Source organism: Triplophysa rosa, linkage group LG12 (genome assembly GCF_024868665.1).
Source record: "Triplophysa rosa linkage group LG12, Trosa_1v2, whole genome shotgun sequence".
Lineage (NCBI taxonomy): Eukaryota > Metazoa > Chordata > Actinopteri > Cypriniformes > Nemacheilidae > Triplophysa > Triplophysa rosa.
In genome coordinates this window covers 20,909,542-20,931,304 of record NC_079901.1, presented here as the reverse complement: position 1 = coordinate 20,931,304, position 21,763 = coordinate 20,909,542, and the positions used below count along the sequence as shown (strand labels likewise).

Below are 21,763 nucleotides of genomic sequence, written 5' to 3'. Positions count from 1 at the left end.
TATTGACTGCCAGAGTAGGAAAAATTGCTTTATAAATTTCTTTGTTCTGTTGAACACAAAAGAAGGTATTTTGAAGAATGTGAGAAAGCAAATCGTTCTGGGGAACTTTTGACTATGGTGGTCAATGGTGGCCAAGAACTGTTTGGTTACAAGCATTCTTCCAAATAGCTTTCTCCGTGTTCATCAGAACAAAGAATTGTATACAGATTTGGAAATGATGACAGAATTTTGGTTTTTGGGTGAACTGTCCCTTTAAATCTGAAAAAGCTAATATTTTATTATATGGCTACTTTAGACAGTGAACTACTATATATACTTTGGTACAGTTCTTAAGCATTTAAAAAGATGTTAAATAGCTTGTATCAAAAATGATAAGAAAAGGTGACAGGGAGTTTGGCAACACACTTTCCTTTATTTAAAAAATAGTAGGATTTAAAGAATGTAATTTAGTGCACCACCTAATATATTTATAGTGCTTTACATGTAGCAAAATACTCCACAGGACAAATCTGGGTTCACAAGATATCTGACAACCGCCACTCACCAGGACACTACAGTAAAACACGTCACTCAAGAGCATACGTTTTAACAGCTTGTATATGCAGCTTACTGGCGGTGGTTAAGATGGCAGTACAAAAATACCGATAGGGCAGAAATGACAGAAATCTGTTACTTTTTAGATCCCTTTCCATCCCCAAGCAATCTAAATTCCTAAATTGTTTTATGGCAGTGTCGATTTGTAAAAGAAAATTCAGTTCGTTGATGTGGTCACTCAGATCAGCCAATTAAAATTGCGCTTTCACGCAACACCGTCAAAAATAAAATATCAGAATTCAGACCGACAACTTAAGTTCTTGAACGAACAGGTACAAAAAATAACTATTAAACAACTGAAGTATGTAAAATTAAATGACAATAAATGGGTACAAAATGATATCAAACAATATAATCAGATAAAACAGATGTGCAAGCATCGTGATGTTCTGGAGATTTTTCCATTATGATCGGAGACATCTTCAATGGGACAGACGGGAAGAGAAAATACCTGTCAGAAAATGGGCTTAGCTGTAGACAATGCATTATTAATTAACTTCAAATAAAAAAATCTGAATTGTGGTTGTTAACGTGAATTTAAATGTGCATGTGATGTACTGCGCGCTAAATATTTTACCACATTTGCCAGTTCCATTATGAAAAACCAACAGATGTAAGGACATTAGGACAGTCAAAAAAAAAAGAAGTAAAAAGTTAAGAAAAACAATGCTTAACATAGCCTTATTGTAACAAAATATCTGACAAACAAACAATGACAACTTGCAACAATGAACAATGTACAAAAAAGAAAGATAACACAAAAACGACATCACGACCCTCGAGTGAAAAAACAGGCATTTATCATTTAGGCAATTACCCTCGCACCTTCAGAAATTTGACGGACACATTAAAAATAGATACACCAAACCGCTCATACCATGTTACACAACAGATACAGTATGCCCTAATGTCAAACATATTTGCAATGGTACAGTCATGAGATGATTTGTAGTAAAATTGTTTACATGCATTAAGCTTGACACACAGTGCAAAAACATGGGAAAAAATAATGAAACATAATAAAAGCGCTACCCTCAACCCATCGATGGTTGTTTTTCATCATAGTGTCATTGTACACTTTATCTGCTGCACGTATAAAGCATCTGACAAATTCAGGTTCACATGGTGGAAGCCAATAACAGCTCGAACGGATGAAAGGAAAGTGAGTATTTACGTGGGTATCTAGTGTGCGGTTAAAAGAGTGATTTGGATTTTTTTAAAGAGAAATCTTTACAAATTAAAACCATAGGAGCGAGGACCAAACAAACAGTTCCAAACTTTTAAACAGCGCCTGACCTCGGAAAGCTTTCATGTCAACATAGTTCACAAATTTCACTTTGCAGTCTAAGTTCAGTGATTCAGTTTGATAAAAGCGTTAAAAGCCCTTAGTTAACTCCACGGTGTTCTTCAGAGGAAACTGGTTTGAAGCCAGACGGCCAGGTGTAACACAAACACATTTCCATTACTGATGCTCATAATGTTGACTGCGGCTGCTTTATTTCTATTTGCTTATCAATTTGCAAGACTGATTGACGGTCATATTTAACAGATTCCTTAAGGTCAACATGCAACGGCATTCGCAACCTAGTTTACTCCTCTAATATGATGCATTTCCATTGTATAACACTGACGAATCTGCCTGTACGAAGTAAATAGGATCAGATTTCCTTTGATTTTGACTTTAAAGAAACAGTTCATCCAAAAATAAAAATGCCGTCAGTTGTCCCAAATCTGTGTAAATTTCTTTGTTCTGATGAACACAGAGAAAGATATTTGGAAGAATGCTTGTAACCAAACAGTTCTTGGCCGCCATTGACTCCCACAGTACAAAACCATACAATGGTGCCCCAGAACTGTTTGCTTTCCTACATTCTTCAAAATATCTTCTTTTGTGTTCGACAGAACTAAGACATTTATAAAGCAATTTTTCCTATGCTAGTCGATGGTGGCCAAGAACTGTTCGGTTACAAGAATTCTTCCAAACATCTTTCTCTGTGCTCATCAGAACAAAGAAATGTATAGACCGTTTCATCGGACGCGCGCGCGCCTGACCCCCCAGTTAACTTCCGGTTTGTGTTTGTCTAGTGTCTAATAATATAACTATTTTTATTTTATTTAATTTATGTTCATATTAATTTGTATTATTATTTTACTGTATAATAAGTGTATTAAATAAACGATTTGTTGAAATTTGTAGTAACGTTTGTTTATGTTGTTAAGATGAAACCGTCTATAAAGATTTGGAACTGTTGTGTGCTTGCTGGCATCATGTGAGTGAGATCGAATGTGTCGTTTCTTTCCAAGTATTTCACCTTCTCTGATCTGGTAATAATAACTATGGGGGTCTCTTAAAGCGGCAACATACAGTGAGAGAGTTCCTTTACTCAATCACAGCAGAACCTGATGTACTCTTTACTCTCAGTTTAACCACCGAGAGAGGATAACCATCAGAAGCAGCTGTCGCTTCTGGTCCCGACTGGTTCTTAATACACAGCAATTTTTCTAAAGCACAGTAAACCGAAAGATAGCGTGACAGTTAGTGCCTGACGGGATGAGAGCTGTTATTATTTTTCCCTTTACGTCTCTCTGACACTCAAATGAAACACACACACACACACACAGAGAGAAGGTTAAACAGAAGGCATGCGTCTCCGTGACAGTCTAGATGAGAGCCCATCAGATGACCCCACTTATACTGGCCACTGACAGCCATCATCACGCCCTGATCTACAGCTACATGACTTTAGACCCTCCAAACTGTCGGCTTTCGCTTCAAAACACCTTCATCAAGACGCATCTTAAAGCAAGTCCCATCAGGGCATGTGATACAGACGCATTAACGCCTCATTCAGCAGGAATGTTAGAGAACACAAAGCGTTCTAGCCCGATGCTCGAGAAGTGAAAGCAGATGGAGAGAGAAAATAAGGTGAAGAAGAGCAGAGGCGATAAAGCTGAGGTGTGCGGAAACAGAAACGCAGCGGGCTGTTTTTCTCAAAATGAATTATGGAGGGTGGATTGCGCTCCACAAACTTACACAAGTTGTACAATCATTTTTGTTCAGCACTCATGGCTTGACTGCGCTTGTCCTAATTTATCAAATTGTGTCGTTTTATATTTTTATTAGTTCTGGTGATTAATTGAGGTTTAATGTTCTGCCTCCAAGTCCTCATGGGAAGTTCCTACTTATGACAGCAGCTTAGTTTTATTTAGTGCTAAGGCAATACACGAGCATGTGCACTAGGTCTATAATCTGGGTATTTTTATCACGACCGCCATTTTCGTGTCGTCAACAAAGGATGTTGGGAAATACAGTTGCGCAAGCCAGTCCGCTAATTGAGTCATTCTGGACAGCTTGACAAAAATATGCTCGAGGAAAACTGTAGCGAACATTCACAATTGAAACTTGTGCAAAACCAAATAGCGTTTTAATACAATTCTCATAAATACAACCATCTCTGCTGTACCTTATTCTAATGTGCACTTTGTAGTGAACACCTCTGCCAGGGACTTTCGGTGACATGCATTAACTCTGAAAAGAGGAAAGATGCTGTGTCTTAATGATTATTTGGGTGGTCAAATTCACAAAGATCTGCCCTTTTGAAATGCTTGGCACACATTCCTTCCACCGCTTCTCTCTATAAAAACGGACCTTTTACTGGTTGACAACATTTTTGCAGGTATTGGGTACCATCAGTACTTGCCTGGGTAACCTGACAGTCTGCATAAGGTGACTTCCCATTCATAATACTGACATTAGGTCTCAATCGTTCAGCACTTTTCAATGCCCTCTCAAATGTCCAATCACAAACCTTCACACACAAGAAAAAACAACGCACACAATCTCTGACCATCCAAAGCAAACTGGATTTCCTTCTGTATCTCGCTCAAGTCAGCGTCTCGGTTGTGAAAATGATATCGACAGGATTGGGGAAAAGTCACTTGTAAAAAGAAAAAGTTGCTAAAATGACAAGATCTCCGTCTGGTATAAAACTGCTAAACGTGCTAAAAATGAAGCTGTTTGTCATTTACACTGCAGACAGGGACGATGACAATGCCTTTCAGTTCATCACACCCTGAAAGTTTCTGAACTACCAGTCTCACGTCGTCCTCGCAGGGCAGGGGGGGTTTACGTATTAGTAAAGCCACGCAGACCTCGTCTCCTTTCTGCAAACTATAGTTAGTTCAAGCATAAAATGAAGGTTCTAGAGGAGATGGAGGGAGAAAGTCAGTTAGAGGCCTCATGGGAAGGATGCCGGTCCTCTCGTTCCTCCTTGTCCCCGGGTCTCTTTGGCAGATGAGTGGAGGGGGGAAAGAGCGGAGGAGAGAGTGACCGTGGCTGAGGTCTTTACAGGATGGTATGGTGTGAGGAGCTCGGGAGTTAATGGGAAAACGGGTCGGAAGTTAGATACAAGAGGAGGATATGCAAGAGCTGTCCTCCAGAGTCTGTCCCATAATGCAGCAGGGCTCCTCCCTCGAGCGGCGGCCTCGTCAGGCGTCGTATTTCTTCCCGCTTCTGTGGATCTGATGGAAGAGCGTCATGGAAAAAGCCATGCCCAGGAGCTGAAATGACAACGTTCAAATGTATGAAAAAGAGATAAAAGCTACATATCGCTCAACACGGATGGACTGGAAAATGATCGCATATTGGAACACTGGGAAATTGAATGGGTTAAGAATTGGTTGGTTAACACGGCCCGGGTTGCCTCCGTTGGTAAAACACTATTTTAAATGCAAAAAGTATCTTTCTTTTAAAGAAAGCCACACATTTGGAGTATTTCTGCAATCCTCCTGATTGGCCACATGGCATTTACAGCCCAGGAGACAGGCTCCAAAATATCAATTCCTGAGGAAAAATAGGATTCACACCCATCGCCAGACGAAATCATTTTCTGAGGAAGTAGATCATAGCGTCACGGAGGTAAACAAAATGCGCTGTAAATATGCCGCCTCTTTGAAGTTCATTTTTAGATACATCCTGATACATCAAACGCACAACAGTGGTCCACATTCCACAGTTATTATCTTAAAGCTGCAGCCACAGCTTTCATGAGCAGAAAGACTCTGTGTATGTGTGGATTTAGAGGTATCACGCATGTGTTGTCTCAGACTTTAATGTGAGGACGCCAGTGATGTCTTGGCCTCGAGACACGACTGACGCACAGAGGTTCACAATCCATTTGTTCTTGAGATGAGAACGTTATGGTTGCTAACAACAACAGTAATGTGGTATTACATAGATTTTTTTGGTAGGTACTATGATGGTTCGTCATGGATGAAGTACCCTGAAGTACCATGTAAACACTGTGGTACATGGATATAGTAATCTTTTCTTACAACATTTATTTATTTATCTCTCCCACTGTTTTGCATTGTAAATAAAGGAATAGTTCAAAATTCTGTCATCATTTACTCACCCTGCTGTCATTTTAAACCTGCGTGATTTTCTTTCTACTGCAAAACACAAAAGAAGATATTTAGAAAAATGTTGGTAACCAAAAACCGTCGGTCCCCATTGACCTCTATGGTATGGACACAAAACCAATGCAAGTCAATGGGGACCGACGGTTTTCTGTTACCAACATTTTTCTAAATATCTTCTTTTGTGTTTTGCTGAAGAAAAAAAGCCATACAGGCTTGAATTGAAAAGAGGGCGTGTAAATAATGGCAGAATTTTTGTTTTGAAGAGGAACTATCCCTTTAAGACTGACTTAGACATTGATGGTCACGTAAAAAAGTGAAGTTGTAAAATTATACTTTTAAAAGGTATAACTGTCTTTTAAAAATAAAGGAATAGTTTGCCCAAATAACGTATGATTCATTTTTTTCTACAGAGCACAAAAGAAGATATTATGTAGAATGTCGGTAACCGATCAATGGCGGTACACATTGACTTGCATTGGTTTTGTGTCCATACAATAGAAGTGAATGGTTACCACTATTGTTTGGTTACCAACATTCTTCAAAATATCTTCTTCTGCAGAAAAAAGAAAGTCATACAAGTGTGAAATGACACGAGGGTGAGTAAATGATGACAGAACTTTCATTTTTGGGTGAACTATCCCTTTATTCAGAAAGTTCAGTTCTGACTGCTTTCAAACAATGTACAAATGTTAGCTCATTTTTATTAGTCTGAGCTTTGAGCATCAGTTTATTCCAGAGGTGTAAAGAGTACCTGAAAACCATACTTAAGTAAAAGTACAGATACCTTGCAGTGAAAATTACTCCATTACAAGTTACAAGTCACCAATTCCAAAACGACTTGAGTAAAAGTCTTTGAATATCTGATTTTAACAGTACTTGAGTATTTTACTTATACTGAATGTAGGCTCAAAGCAGCACTAGTCCTCAACACTTAAGAGACACATCAGTGAAAAACTAGAAACAGTTGATTTGTGAGGTGAGCAATCGCATTTATTTTCTTAAATCATAATAAGACTGAACACCTCAAAATTGCAACAAATCATGGTCGACACCATAACCTACGTCATTACAAACACCCTAAGTCTCATTTAAGCTCAAGTGCTCATAAGTAAACCAAAGTCCTTCAAAAAGGTCTCTTCAATATAACAGATAAATAAAATAATGTTAAGTAGAATTAAAAAGTCAAAGCCTTTTTGCACTGGACATGCTGGTTTGGGCCTCATCGCCAGCTGCAGTCATGTCCTCATTTCACATACACTGTTAGCCCTTACCTGCCATTTCTACAGTAATACATTGGCAACACTGTTGCCAGCTAGTTACTGTAGGTGTTTTACAGTAAACTACTGCAATGGCTGTTTGAAGATACATTATTAAAGAATCTATTAACGCACTTAAGTCACACAGTCTTAGATGAACAAGTGTAAATAACAGATGAACACAATAAATCTGTCAAGATTTCACCAGAGGAGAATTAAACACAAACATCAATAACATCTTCACATATTACAGACACCACTTTCACTTTATTTCTGTCATCTGTGTAAGATCTTATTGAGATTTAACTCTAGTTCATAGTGGTTCAATTGTGTTTTAAGTCACCATTATGGCGATCAGTGTTTGCTTTGGTTGGACTCTTTGACTTTCTTGTAGCTTTAAAATGTACACTTATACAATAACACTGAAAGGGACTTTACAGGAACCGCAACTTTATGTTTGCTTAGTAACTGAAGATACATCTGAAAGAATTCAATCATTAAATAATAATAATATAGCATTTAAGATTTATTAAGATATGTTTGGTAAAGTGATTACATGTTATAATGGAAAGATCTCTGTCAGAAAATCTTTCTTTGCAATTGAGACACAGTTAGACACTTGACATACAAACCTCATCAATGGTGACAAACAATCATGAATGAGTTTTGTACTATGTACCCAGCATGCATTGCAGCATGAAGCTGTTCAGTTGATTGTCACCATTGTTGAGATTCATATGTGAATTGTTCATTTCTCTGTGTCCGACTCATTCTATAGGTTAATATTTTGTCTATATAGTGTGAGAGCACTTTTGAAAATTGAAATACTATACATTCTTTTTACTGGTTTACATCACTTCATGGCAATAGTCCCACCATATGGTCAAATTTTGAGCAAACATGTTTAGAGCACATTTAGGAAGAGTTAGTTTTAAAAATAAGAGCTTTTGTAGATGTGTGACCTACAGTAACTAGCTGGCAACAGTGTTGCCAATATATTACTGTAGAAATAGCGGGTAAGGGCTAACCATGTATAAACCGCCAGCGATTGACATCTACCTGATACTGCACTCATATTCATATAAAGAAGCCATGTTGACAAGTTTTTGTAAGTTATGGCAAAATCCACAAGATTGTAGTACCTTCATTGCCCTGTAAATGGCAATATTAATTATAAGATAGGTGGCATGCAAAATGTAATGTGTAATTGCATTAGTCATTACAAATGTAGTGGAGTAAAGAGTACATATACTTGTTCAAAAATGTAGTTAAGTAGAGAGTAAAAGTTGCTAATATCTTTAATACTCAGTACAACTACAAAGTAGCCAAAAAGATACTTAAGTAAAGTAACTAAGTACATTTACTCCAATACTTTACACCACTGGTTTATTCCACCTGAGAATGTAACTTACAAGTCAAGAGACTGTTATAGGACTGTGGACTAGCGCACATACTGTATAATTAGCCTCATTCTATAATGTTCTTCAGTCTGAGGTTCATTCAAAGTCTTCTAATATCCAACCGTCTATGTTAGACCTGACGGGATTAATAATGGAAAATGTTTTTATAAAGCTGTAACGAACTGGTGGCAGACATGATGCTAGACAGTTTCACTTCTTCATATTCAAGAATCAGCAAGTCCTAGTTGGCAGTTCGTACTCCCCCTCGCTCTTTCGCTCACGTACTCCATATACTGTACATTCAGTACTCAGCAATAGCCAGTTTGACACACAGAGTGACGGGAATACACATGTGCACACACTCTCTCACCTGAACTACCAAGATACACATGCCGATTGTTCCGAGTAGATGCTTGTTATCGTCAAGCCACTCTTCCACCTTCTCGTAACAGCCCTGTGAGACATGAAAACATGAAGTCATTCGTCTTCTGGGTAAAAGCACAAATCTAAACTGAGGTGCATTTACAGTGTAATTGAATAATTGTTCATTCACACCCAGGGAAATGAGCTAAACACGAACAGCAGTGAAACGTTTGCGAGCGCTGCACAGATTGCATTTCCAACACGTGCTGAAAAAGTGCATTCAGCGATATGCGGCACACATGTGAAGAAATCCATTTCTAGCAGCGACTGCAACAACAATACGATACCTTTGAAACCGGCACGGCAAACTCTTCTGTGGTTTTCTTTATTTTAACAACACAGCTATACAAACAGCCTCATGTCACAATTTGTGACTCATTCCTGTGTTTGCATGAATTTAAAGCAATTCAAGACACTTTTGTTGGCTAACTGTTTAACGTCTGGGGAAGAAGATAAATGTAACATTTAAACAGTGTATGGTTTCAGGCTAAGTTGAATACAAATGTGTTCTGCTGTGTTTCCCTTCCCTAAAAGACTACATACACAAACTACAAAGTGCTTGTTTTTGTAGCGGGGAACCTTCCTTCTTCCCAAGGACATGTCCGTAATATCCATCCAAAAGTTTCAAAAACCTAAACAAGAGTACCTATCTCCGCTAAAATGTTTGGTGACATTAAATAAAAGTTCGTTAACCTTTTTGATTCGAATTAACATATCATCGCTGTAAGTTGGAAACCTCGGATGTCCAAATTTGCTGTTTTTCAGGAAATGTAAAAAAACACTGTACTTTTTAAATTATTCACTGAAGTAAAAAATACTGCAAGTTGGATGTTGAATAAAACATTGCTATTTTACATTAAGATAAGATTTCCACTACTGTCCTAAAACGAAAGCTTTTACTGTATTCCATCTATTATTTATAAATGTCTGTTCAAGGACAGAAGACAAAAACTCAATCCACTCAATTAGTGTCTGCAGTCTTTCCTTTGATCCCGTCTCCATTCAGAAATGTTCTTTAATGAATGGAGGGGCAACATTTGAGAAACGGGAATTATGGAGTTGAAACAAAGTTGCATTTGAAACGCAATATAGTTCGCTGCACGTGGAGGAAAATTGAAAGCTAAAGAATGACAGCAACCTTGCTGTTCGAGTGTTCGAGTCGCTCACCCGTGTCCAAAACATGTTGGTGGAATTTCGGCCACACTCCTGATAATGTTCCTGACAGCAGCGGTCCGGCACCACCTTTTCTTTCAGAGCCTCGTGCCAGTCTGTGTACCCAGTTACTCCACAACACTTCCACTGGAAGAAAGAAAGAAAGAAAGAAAGAAAACAGTTCAAGAACTGCCATGAGGTGTATTTCTCTGTTTGTATTGGTTTCATAAGCACCTCAGCTTGGATGATGTTCCAGGCGTTTCTCAGCCCAATGTTGTTGTCTGTGTTGTAGAGAGCAAGACCATCCTTTAGATCCTGCTTGGCATTCTCACTGACCTGGGAACGATAGGACGAACAGTTGGGAATCAGTCACAGGTAAACAAATAACACATTTTCAGAGATATAAACCAATAATTCAGCCTGGCCCATAAATCACACACGATTTTACAGTATCATCATCGGTCAATAAACACATCCCCACAGCTGATAACCAGAAGCACCCACCCTGTTAGTGCTATAATATAACAACAGCCTTGTCAAAGAAAAATCTACTTCCAAACATTTAGAAATTTTGTGAAAATATTGAATAAAAATAATTTCACTTCTGCAAAGTGAGGATTCACATTTCCCGTTATTTTAAATGTAGACACGCGGCAGGCGCGCACAAATAGGGAGCGATGCGGTCGCACATACGGTGTGGCGCGCACATTTTTCTAGGCGTCGAGATGGAAATATTTCAACTTTTCAGGGTGCCGTGCACGCACCGCGGGTCATTTGACAAGAAAAAGCGGCACGTCTCAAGTCCGTGCAGTTTGAGACACGAAATGTGAATCGCCCCTGACTCTTTCCTATTGTTATGATACAATTACACTCTTAAAAATGAAGGTGCTTAAAAGGTTCTTCACATGCAGTGATGCCATAGAAGAACCATCTTTGGTTCCACAAAGAACTATTCAGTTAAAGGTTCTTTAAAGAGCCATCTCTTTCCTACCTTTTTATAATCTGAAGAACCTTTTACGCCACAAAGAACCTTTAGTGAGACAGAAAGGTTCTTACGATGTTAAAGGTTCTTTATGGAACCATTCAGACAAAAAGGTTCTTCGATGGCATCGTGAAGCACCTTTATTTTTAAGAGTGTATATTGCATTTTATATGTTATGTATTGTTATGATCATCTACTAATATCAATAAAATAGTTTGTAAGGGATGATTACTGGACATGAGTAAAGGCCCATTCACACCAAGGATGATAACAATAAAGTTAAATAAAATCTTTTTACATTTATGAGAATAGCAGATTCCACACCACAACTATAACAATAACAACACAGATGAACTATATCTCATCCCAGAGTGATTTTATTCCAGTTGATGATCAATAAAACAATGACATAATCCGTTGAAGTGCACGCTAATATAGTTACCATTTTACCCCCAAATGAGATTTATTTGATCACCTACACTCACCTTTATGTCATTCCAAACCCGTACGACATTCTTTTACACACAGAACACAAAAGAAGACAATACGCTGGTAACAACACTAGCCCCCATTGACTTCCATTATATGGACACAAAAGCCACGAGACATTTCTCAAAATATCTTCTTTTGTGTTAAAAAAAAAAAAGAGTCATATACAGGTTTTGACCGAATTGAGGGTGAATAAATGAAACCAGAATTTTCATTTTTTTGTTGAACAACCCCCTAAAGTCTAGGTGAATACTAAGAGAGAGGTATCGCTTGCCCACCTCCCTAAATATAAAGAAATGATGGCTTCTTTTATCACATCAATACCAGCCATCAGGCGTTTGACTACCCTGCCAAATAAAAGTAATTAACCATCATTAATTGACTGCCATACAGCGTTAAGAAGCCGCTGTCAATGATGCTGGAGAAACATCCTCAGATATGTCACTCCGCAATCACTATCATTTCCCTCTCGGCCGGGCTGGATGAATATTTCACTGGCTGTTTCAATGAGATATACAATCACACATTAGCCGTTCAGTGCCCTCTGTGTATGTGTGTGAGACAGAGAGATCTGATATATACAAACAGTGGATTAACATCACAGCTCAGAAGAACAAGAAAACCGTGTACCCTGGAAATTCAGACATATTTCAGTAAAAGGTCTCTCATAGATGTGAATAAGACGTATTGCGATGAAATCTGTGCCAGCAGCTTTAACAGTGTGATGTATTGCCTCTTGCTGTTGTATTTATTGGATTATTAAAACACTTGCTGGTCTTCTGAGCGGTTGCTTTATTCAGAAAGCCAAAAGAGACCACCCTCAATGTCTCCAAGATATCTTGGGTCTCTCCGCCAGCATTTTATAAAATGTTACTTTATTGGTGTAGCTGAAAATCGTATATGGGTAAGTTTACAAATTTGTACATGTCATGTACCTATGGTGTGACAGCAAAAATGTATATTTGAAATATATTATTTTATATTATTAATATTTATTATTATAATATAAAATAGCATAGATAAATAATGATCTTCACTGTTAGTTTTCAAGTTTTTGCTGTCACACCATTTGTCAACTAGCCATATGTCATTTTGAAAAATCCTTAGGATGACATGACATATCATTCAGATTCACAGCGCAAACAGTACTGGATACACACTTAACACACACAAGTTAAAACGAGTCGGGGGTGAGAGCATTAGTATTAAAAAAGTTTGCCAAAGCAAATGTTCATGCTGCGAACATCGTTCATTACAAATCTAATTGTGATAGTTTGTCAATTATCTCTGAAAAATATGACTTTAGACAGCTTTAAAAGCTCACCCCTGTCCTTCTTCCAAAGTCTTTTCAAAGATATCTTGATGAAATCAATTTAGCCAACGATGCATGAATCCATCGATAACATCAAGTCAAGACACAATAATAAAACGATGGGAGAAGGAATACATCTCTCTCGTAGGCATGTACTCTCATTAAAGGCAGATATTTGCCGGCTGTGTTCTGTATGAGTAACCGTATTTTAGAATGAAATGAATCAAATGAAAGGTGAATAAGCATCATCAATCCTTCCTCTCCTGAAACATCTTGAGAACGTCTGCACAGCGAGTCCTATTATACGCGAATACATGAAAACACACTCTCGGCTCCATCAGGGTACAGCGTGACATCGCTTCATTCAGTTCCTATGTGGAACACATGATGGTTGGTACCGTTTGGTAATGACTTTTCATTCACGACTACAGAAAAGCGCCCCAATTACCTCCCTACGTGATACTTCCGTATCCCACACGGTCCAATTACAATCAGCCTCAGACTAATCATGTGGTTCTTTAAAAAGTCACGCTTTTCCGTTCACCTTGTTCTGCCGCTCTGGAGTAAATAGCATGTTTAATGGAGGGATGTTACAAGTTTCAATAAGTCTTCTTAATACCGTAAGCTTAAAATGAAGGGAGTAGTTCACCTTCAAAATGAAAATCCTGTCGTCGTTTACTCGCCCTCTTATCATTTCAAACCTGTATGATTTTCTTCCACAGACACAAAAGAAGATCTTTTGAAGAATGTTGTTAACGGCCCCCCATTCACTTGCATTAATTACAGGGGTCTATGCTGTTCTGTTTGTGTTCTGCAGAAGAAAGAAAGTCATACAGCTTTGAAAAAACGAGGGCGTGTAAATGATGACAGAATTTTCATTTTGAAGGTGAACTACTTCTAAGGTTCACGGGGGAGTGCATTTTACAGTATTTAAAATAGAGCTTCTTGCTTAAACTGACTTCTAAAAGTAATATTAATTGAACATAATGTTATAATATAATTTAAGAAAAACTTGCCATTTCTTGATTTGACTCATCCCATTTGTATTTGTGCTATAGATATGAACAATACATCATTGTGAAGTTTCCTAAGCAGAGACTCTTTTTTTTTTTTTAGCACATTTTCAATAATATTTTTTATAATAAGTAACATAAAATGGGTGAAAAAAATCCCACATATCCCAAAAAATCATTCACACCGGGTTAGGTTTATTTGACTTTGAAGCTACCGCCTAGCAAACATTCAGAGCACGCTTGCAATCCCCTGAAATACGCTAGCAACCATCCAGGACACCCTAGCAACTGAACAAACATAAAAGGACTATGAGGTTTTAGAGTTGCCACCCTGCAATTCCCTGCTGAATAAAACCCAATATAAACCATTACAGGATTTCTGATGTATTTAATGGTTATAATAGGAACTGTTTTGAAACTAATGGTCCTTGTGGGTGTCTACTGGTAATGTGTTTGCTTCTATTGGTGGCATCTTATATGGCAAATAGCAACCAATAGAACACCATTAAATCTTACTGGAATAAAGCCCAAACACACCACATAATGGTTTTAATGGAAAACATGGTTCAAATAATATTGTACTTGTAATGGATTTATAGTGTTTTTTCAGCATCAGGGCCACATGATGAGCTAAATGAGACATGCTGTTATAAGCATCACGCTATGCAGTTAATAAATGCGTTCCTCTCCCAGACATTCACAGATTTCATTGGCAATGTGCTGGTGTGAATGTCAGGATATCATGCTGAGACTGTCGATCTACATCTAAGTAGTATCTGTAATTACAGGAAGGGGCAGGAACTAGTTGGTTGGATGAACAACTCCATGACAAGAATCAACTTTTCTTTATTAATGATCAGACTGGGTCCAAATAACCTGAATAATTCACACTCTGATATCTGAGCCACTGTAGAACAGCACACACGACTGCGCATCGGTTCTTTATTAACATGAATAATTTCTAGAATATTGTACACGAATGCCCCACTTGAAAAAATCGATTGAGAAAAAAACGAAAAGAAAGCAGGAAAATGATGACGCTTTAGTGTACCTCACAGACCAACATGTGAAATGCAGACCCCAGCTCTCCGAAAGCACATGTTCCACGTGGCCTGCGGTTGCTTGAAGCTAATATATAGCTCATTAGGAGTTGTATACCTGGCCTCTGGTTCTGTCTAAATAATCTCCGTCCAGTTGGATACAGAGTGAGATTGCGCGGTCCAAAGCAATTTCAGCCAGCGTAGGCATATGGTTTGTGTGAAATGACCGAGCGGCTCTTTGTGTTTGTTTTCTAGTCATTTCTCTTGTCGGCGTCAGATGTTCTCCTGCCGCTTGTGAATGTAAAGACATTAGTGCTTGTTTGGGAATGTGGTGGCTTTGATATGAGGGTCTGTTACAGTTCAGGGTAGCTGTGAGATCTAATAGGTGACATCATTATACCCATAATTCCCGGGGAGAGGTGGCAGAAGGATGGAGTAGATGTCAATAAAGAGAAAAAAGTATGCTTTTCTTTTAGTCTTGTGTATGTGTGTGTGTTGGCGTCTCCAGAGTTTGGACAGGTTTGTCATTTCGTTGCCCTGGGGGCTTCAGTTTGTGGAGTTGTGTCAGCACAATGTGTGTGTGTCGAAGTCTAGTGTTTACCGAACTAGAGGAGAAGCGAGGAAGATAAGGTCAAACCAGAAATTCTTCACTGTCTATCAAGTCTCTCTATGTTGACAACAAACTCCACAAGTTTCGGGCAGCTTATAGACTGCAAACACAATGTCCGCAAGAAGGGACATACTGAGAATGTGAAAAACTTGTGTGGAGGAAATACGCAGGAAGACTCTCTTGCTTATGCAAATCATTTCTATTACAGAACAGAACTTTGTATCAGCGCATAGAAGAGAACTCTGACGCAAGCTTCTGTCACAGAATGGAAATTACCAGTCCAGATGAGGGTCCAGACTCTCAGATCAGTACAGGAAAGCCTGGCCATGCTGTGATCTGGCACCATACACACAGCATGAGTCCTGCTGTCATGCCGTCAGGTGCTTTGAAAGTTGGCCCAGATGCCTGAGAAGCCCTGGCTGACTGCCTCACCTGATCAGTTGCTCTGCAACACACACGCGCTACCTTAAGCCCACCGGGCGACAAATGGCCCTTAATGCTGTCATTTGCGAAGCCCGACGTAAATAATTTAATGCTGGCAGATGCTTTGTTTATCTGTTTAAAGCACGCATTTATTTAGCCTTTCGGCCAAAACGATGAACAAATAAACAAGCAGCCCGCACGAAAGCGCAAGCTTTACTTTTCCCGAATTGCCTCGTAAATCAGAAATAACGAGAACCCCGTGGGGACTGGTGTGTTGTGCCACTATTAAATTATGATATGTGTTTGGGGACCTTTTAAAACACTACTAAGAGTTTACTTTTATAAAAACAAGGGATGTTTGACACAACAAGGGGACATCAAGGATGCTCCAAAACCATTTTCTGCACTACTCAAATCGAATAACATCCCTAATTGTATCGCTTTTACTCACGTAATGGCACAACATTAGAGGCGAGAAAAAACTGAGTCATGTCCAACAGGCCAAAGTGCAGTATGATGGTAATGCTTTCATTTGTCTGTAAAAAAAAAGTCCAATCATGCTACCGTGGTTTCCCCTTTTTAAAGCAGCTAATATAGCTTTATTTGGCCAGCGTCCTGAAGCACACGCTTTGGAATGAGGTCATGGGTGTAAAGACGGATGCTCTAATCTGGTGCCCAGCCCCTGCCATCTGCCGCAGTCACTGCGGGTCCTGCATGTGCAAAGCACCGTGTTTAAATCCACAGCCACACCTCCATTTCTCCAACACACCTGCGGGGAGGAACCTTGCTGGATAGAAAATCCAGACTGGCCACAAAATAATACAAACAAACAATACTATTGGAGCTTTACATTTACCTTATGCATTTGGCAGACGCTTTTATCCAAAGCGACTTACATTGCATTGTACTATACATTTATTTCTGACTATGAGCAATCCCCTGGGATCAAACACATGGCATTGGTTTGCTAGCACCATGCTCTAACCACTGAGCTACTGGAAAGCTTTACAGTTCTACCTGGTACAAAACAAAATGTTTACCATTGTTTTCTAAACAGAAGTCCCGGAAGATAAAGCATAGTTATGACTTTATCGCAAAACTTATTCGCATATCATCGCTGTCCTTCCAAAACCTTGGATGTCCAAATTGGAAAAAAACAATACCTTTTAATACTTTTTATTGGTTAGATATTTGCAAAACCCACTGCCAAACATAAATGGTGACTAATAATAATGATTTATGGCAAAAAATAGCAGCAGCGATCTAAAAAAATAAAAAATATATATATTTATAAATACTTATAAAATATATACATTACTTATTTATTTATTAAAATTTTCAAGTATCATTTAATTTATTATGTAAAATAAAATATTATCATTGTTAATAGTTTAATAGTCAAGTTGACATATTTGAAGTTTGGGTTTAAAAAACAACAAAAAAAATCTGAACGAAAATCAGTTAATAAAGAATTACAAAGTCTCCTTAACCCTTATAATAATGATTTATAATTTGAGCTGTTGCGTATCATATTGCATGAAATGTCAGTCTGAAATAAAAATAAGTATGTGAAGTTTCAAACAGAGATGGCAATACAGCTTTTCGAATACTGTTTGCATGTTTTTGGCTACCCTGTTTTCATACAATGCCAGCGTGCCTTTTTTTCTCAGATGTGATAATGAATGCTTTCTGATTTGGAGATCAAATACTCGAGTCAATTAAAGATTCCTCTGATCGCTCGCGTCGTTCTGCGCGGCTCAAGCGGCGGCGGCACCCCTGCTGCCCGCTTCACACGGCAGAGAAATGAAAGAGACGTGCTGAAATCTGTGCAGTTGATAGAAATCTCATCCTCCATCTCTATCCTGTCTGAAGCATCTCCCTCCTCCCGCTGTGCTAAAGGTCAGAGAGATATCGGCCGTGCAAACAACATCGACACGTGGCTGGGGGTCTGCGAGGGATCCTTAAAGATGAATGCAAGTTAGGTAGACTTCTTTTAGTCTGGCTCACTTTATACGAAGACGCAAACTTGAGTTTACTTGAGGAATACTGTATGTAGACACCAGATTTAAGTTTCTAAGAAAGTTCTGTTCATTTTGCCACAGCGTCTGTTTGTGCTCTTCGGTTAAGTGTGAGTTACATGCGCAGATAAGACAGCCAGGCGGTTTGCGTACCTTGGAGATAGGCAGATCCTAATCTCTAAATGGATTGTGTGTAAGTGAATTACTTTAGTTTCCACAGAGAACGTGGCGCACGAAGTGAACGATGAGCCACCTAGAAATCCGTTACGGGGGTTTAACACCTCCTGCCGTACGTGCTTTTGGAAAGCGCCTTTTAGACATAAGCGTGCCCTTGAAAAGGAACCCATGCGGTGCATCTGTTTAGTGACACTTGTGACTTCATCAAAGAGGAAATAAGACCTCTGAATGTTCCGGGTGGTTTGTAATCTATCAGGATCTGGATGGTGTCAAAAGGTCAGATTGAGCCGTTTTAAACATTCCAGTCGGCACAGTATCATTTCCCGTTCTGTGCGTGTGCTCCGGCCTGAAGGCCGTGAGAAAGAGCGAGCGGAGGTCTGACCACTGAGGCAGGTGGCGGGATTGACCGAGAAAAGCTAAGTGTCAATTACTTGGTGACAACTGGCTGGATCAATCCTGGTTGTGTGGGGAGACCTTTGACCTTCCTGTGCTCGCCGGGTGATGAAAACTCTTAACCTCCACAGCCAAATACAAGAGCGGAGGCTGCTCCCTAAAGAGGCTCCTGACACTATTGAGCAACTGGATCAAACTGACACCAAACAGCGGACATTTGCATTAAACTACAGAATAAAAATAAAACACTAAACCGTTTAGAAAATACTCACAAAATACCACATTTGTTAAATAAGATTTCGAAAATTTTCTGTAGAAAATGGAAGTGGTGAAAAAAAGAAAATGAAATGAGGAGCTTCTCTCTTAAGATTAATACCAAGGGATGTAAAACAAAGTTGTCTAGAGATTAGAAAGTGATTTTTGCATGCAAATTCAGCACGATCTTTTGTGAAGTATACAATTTAAGAATGGACTTACCTTATCAGAGTAGACGAAGAAAAGAATGAGCAAAATCAGCTCGGCCAGCAGAATGATCAGCAACACAACGAAGAACTGCGAGAAAAAAATGCACAAAAATAAATTAAGTGATGCGATCGATCGTGAGAGGGAGAAGAGAAGAGGAGAGAAGGAGGGAGAAAGAGATACAGGACAGGCAGACAGGGAAAGAGAGAAGATATGTAGAAAGGAAAGACAGAGAGGAAAGAGAGAGAGAAAGAGCGAGAGAGATGGAAAGCCCTGTCTGAATCAATCATCTCTGCTTTCTACACTCATCCTCTTCCTCTCATTCCATTTCACTTCTTCGGCTAAATATTTACACTGCCTTCCACCCAGCATGCGCCTGTCAGCCGTCAACATTATTCAGCCAAGCGCTGGAAACACTTTCCAGTCGTCGTCTGATGACCGGGCCTGTCAAAGTCCATCTGAGCTGCAGATTCAGGCCATCTGAGAGCAATCCAGACACTTGTTTATTGAACTTCAGCTGACAGCTTTACAAAACTCTGTAAGTTTATCAAATTCCCTTCCATCATTAGAGGAGAGCGAGAGAGCACGACCGCTGAGTGATGGTGTGTATACTCCAGCTCGTGTCACTTCCTATACAGGCTGGTTTGGCCATATGTAGTCCATAAATAGGGCAGAGCTGAAGAAACTGATTTGAGGAACTCTTTGGTTTTGAAAGCGTTTCCTTTCTTGATCTCCAGAGAAGGGGTGCTACATCAGATCTTGGAAGACGGGGCCCGACTGCTTAGATCTCAAACCCCACGACGTTAAAACCCTTCTCTGATGTCTTACTCTCCATCAGAGCCGGCGACAGCGGCTATATACAGCACAGCTAGATAGCTCTAAAGGTCAGGCAATTTGAATCTACACCAATCCCACCTAACAGGCATTTAGAGAACACCAGGCCTCAGAGATTGGCATTAAAAAGAAATGATTTGCAGGCGTGATGATGAATCTGGGTTTGAATGGGTTATGAGATTCTCTAAACGTCTCTTATTTCACTCGGACGGAAAGAAATGCGTCCCCTTTTGCCAATTAAATCACAAACAAAGGAGCTCTTTTATTATTTGATAATGCATGTTAGTATGCACAACGCAGATCTATAGGCAAACAGCGATGCATTCAATAATAATGTTTATTTTCTGCAACTAAACAACATGACGTTGTAATGGACGCATTACTCACTCCTGTAAGTGACAGAAAAGCCACAGCCGTGTTCAATTAAGCCGTGTCTAAAACCATTAGCCAAATTATTGCCGGGGATGGACAGAGAAAGAGAGCGAAACCAAGGAGAAAGAAAAAACGGACAAAGGAAGAATAAAGTTTGAATCTAAAACCCTGGAGTGCAATAAAGAAACTCATTTTGCCGTGCGGCTAATTAGCAACAGTTGTATTGAAGTCTGTATGTATAATGCATTGTAAAGTAAGAGAAAACGCCTGATCACCCCGGCAGGGTTTATGTCGGGATAATGACCGACTGGATGCACATTATCCTACGTATTACACGGCTTACCAAATAAACAGAGAGACATAAAATATTGAGCGAAATGAGTTTAATATGGGAAAAGTGATGCAGGAAACGTTGCTATTGGACGCTCGGGACATCAGTGATTGAATAGAATAGCAGCTATGATATAATTTAATACCTGAATGCAGAATGCAGTGATTGAACCAATCAGAAATTAACCAAAATTTTTTTTGGATGGCTGTGGCTGGGTCTATCCATCTCTTATTTATTATCAATTATAATTTATAACGGTTACAACTGTTTACAAGAACACACAGATTAAAGTATAATATTCATAAAAATGATTTAGAGTATCTATAATAAATGTAAAAATGATATTTAAAAATCTGTAATATAAATACATAATATATTTAAAATTATAAAATGTCTCCTATGCATCGATATATACATATATACATGTATATAATATAAAAAAATATTTTTTAAAATAATTATCCAAGGCATCAAAAATATGTATAATATTTAATATTTATAATATTATAATTTATTGTATATTTAAAAAAAATCTGCTATATAAGTGTATACAAAATTTAATCTTCTATATGCAAACACAAAAACACTATTTTGATAAATATCAAAGGCATCGAAAATGCATTCAAATGCACTATATATACAGACTTTGTTACAAAAAAATACATGAAATATATATGCCAAAACTTATTAAAAAAGAGATCAAAAATATTTTCTAGGTTTGCTGTTGTTTTACATTATGTAGGTGTGGCATAACTCACGCTCAGAAGCAGGCACTTGTTCTCCTTGATGGCGCCCAGGCAACCGAGGAAGCCCGTCACCATGACGATGGCGCCTATGGCGATGACCATGTTGGCAGCGGAGAGGGATGGAAAGGAGGGAGAGAAGGTTGCGAAGCTGCCCTGAGACACAGACAGCCAAATTCCAACCCCCAGCAGCCCGCAGCCGCACAACTGCAAAGAGAATCAACAGATGATAAGATATTGATGCGTTCTCTAACACTGATTCAGCAAGGAATGTGCTGTTTGGAAAGTCAACATTCATTACAGCCAACCACAACAAAC

At 38.9% G+C, this 21,763-nt stretch overlaps 2 protein-coding genes across 10 annotated transcripts in view; one reads left to right on the top strand and one right to left on the bottom strand.

The window, feature by feature from the left end:
- ttc38 (tetratricopeptide repeat domain 38) overlaps positions 1-21,763 on the top strand; it is a 114,043-nt gene that overhangs the window by 18,768 nt on the left and 73,512 nt on the right. For 2 of the 4 annotated variants that reach the window (XR_008963991.1, XR_008963990.1), the window contains exon 15: positions 10,539-10,621. The exons of the other annotated variants lie outside the window; for them this stretch is intronic. The gene's annotated coding sequence lies outside the window, so the exon portion shown is untranslated. The remainder of the gene's footprint in view (positions 1-10,538; positions 10,622-21,763) is intronic. 4 annotated transcript variants of the gene reach the window in all.
- Positions 263-21,763, bottom strand: part of tspan9a (tetraspanin 9a) — a 169,030-nt gene continuing 147,529 nt past the window's right edge. For 5 of the 6 annotated variants that reach the window (XM_057347715.1, XM_057347718.1, XM_057347714.1 and 2 more), the window contains 6 exons: positions 21,461-21,652; positions 19,181-19,255; positions 10,481-10,582; positions 10,262-10,393; positions 9,042-9,125; positions 265-5,154 (listed from right to left, as the gene is read on the bottom strand). In XM_057347715.1, coding sequence (XP_057203698.1) covers positions 5,083-5,154; positions 9,042-9,125; positions 10,262-10,393; positions 10,481-10,582; positions 19,181-19,255; positions 21,461-21,652 — 657 coding nt within the window. In that variant the 3' untranslated portion in view covers positions 265-5,082. Of the gene's footprint in view, positions 5,155-9,041; positions 9,126-10,261; positions 10,394-10,480; positions 10,583-19,180; positions 19,256-21,460; positions 21,653-21,763 lie in introns of all 6 variants that reach the window. The other variant, XM_057347713.1, reaches the window with a different exon arrangement.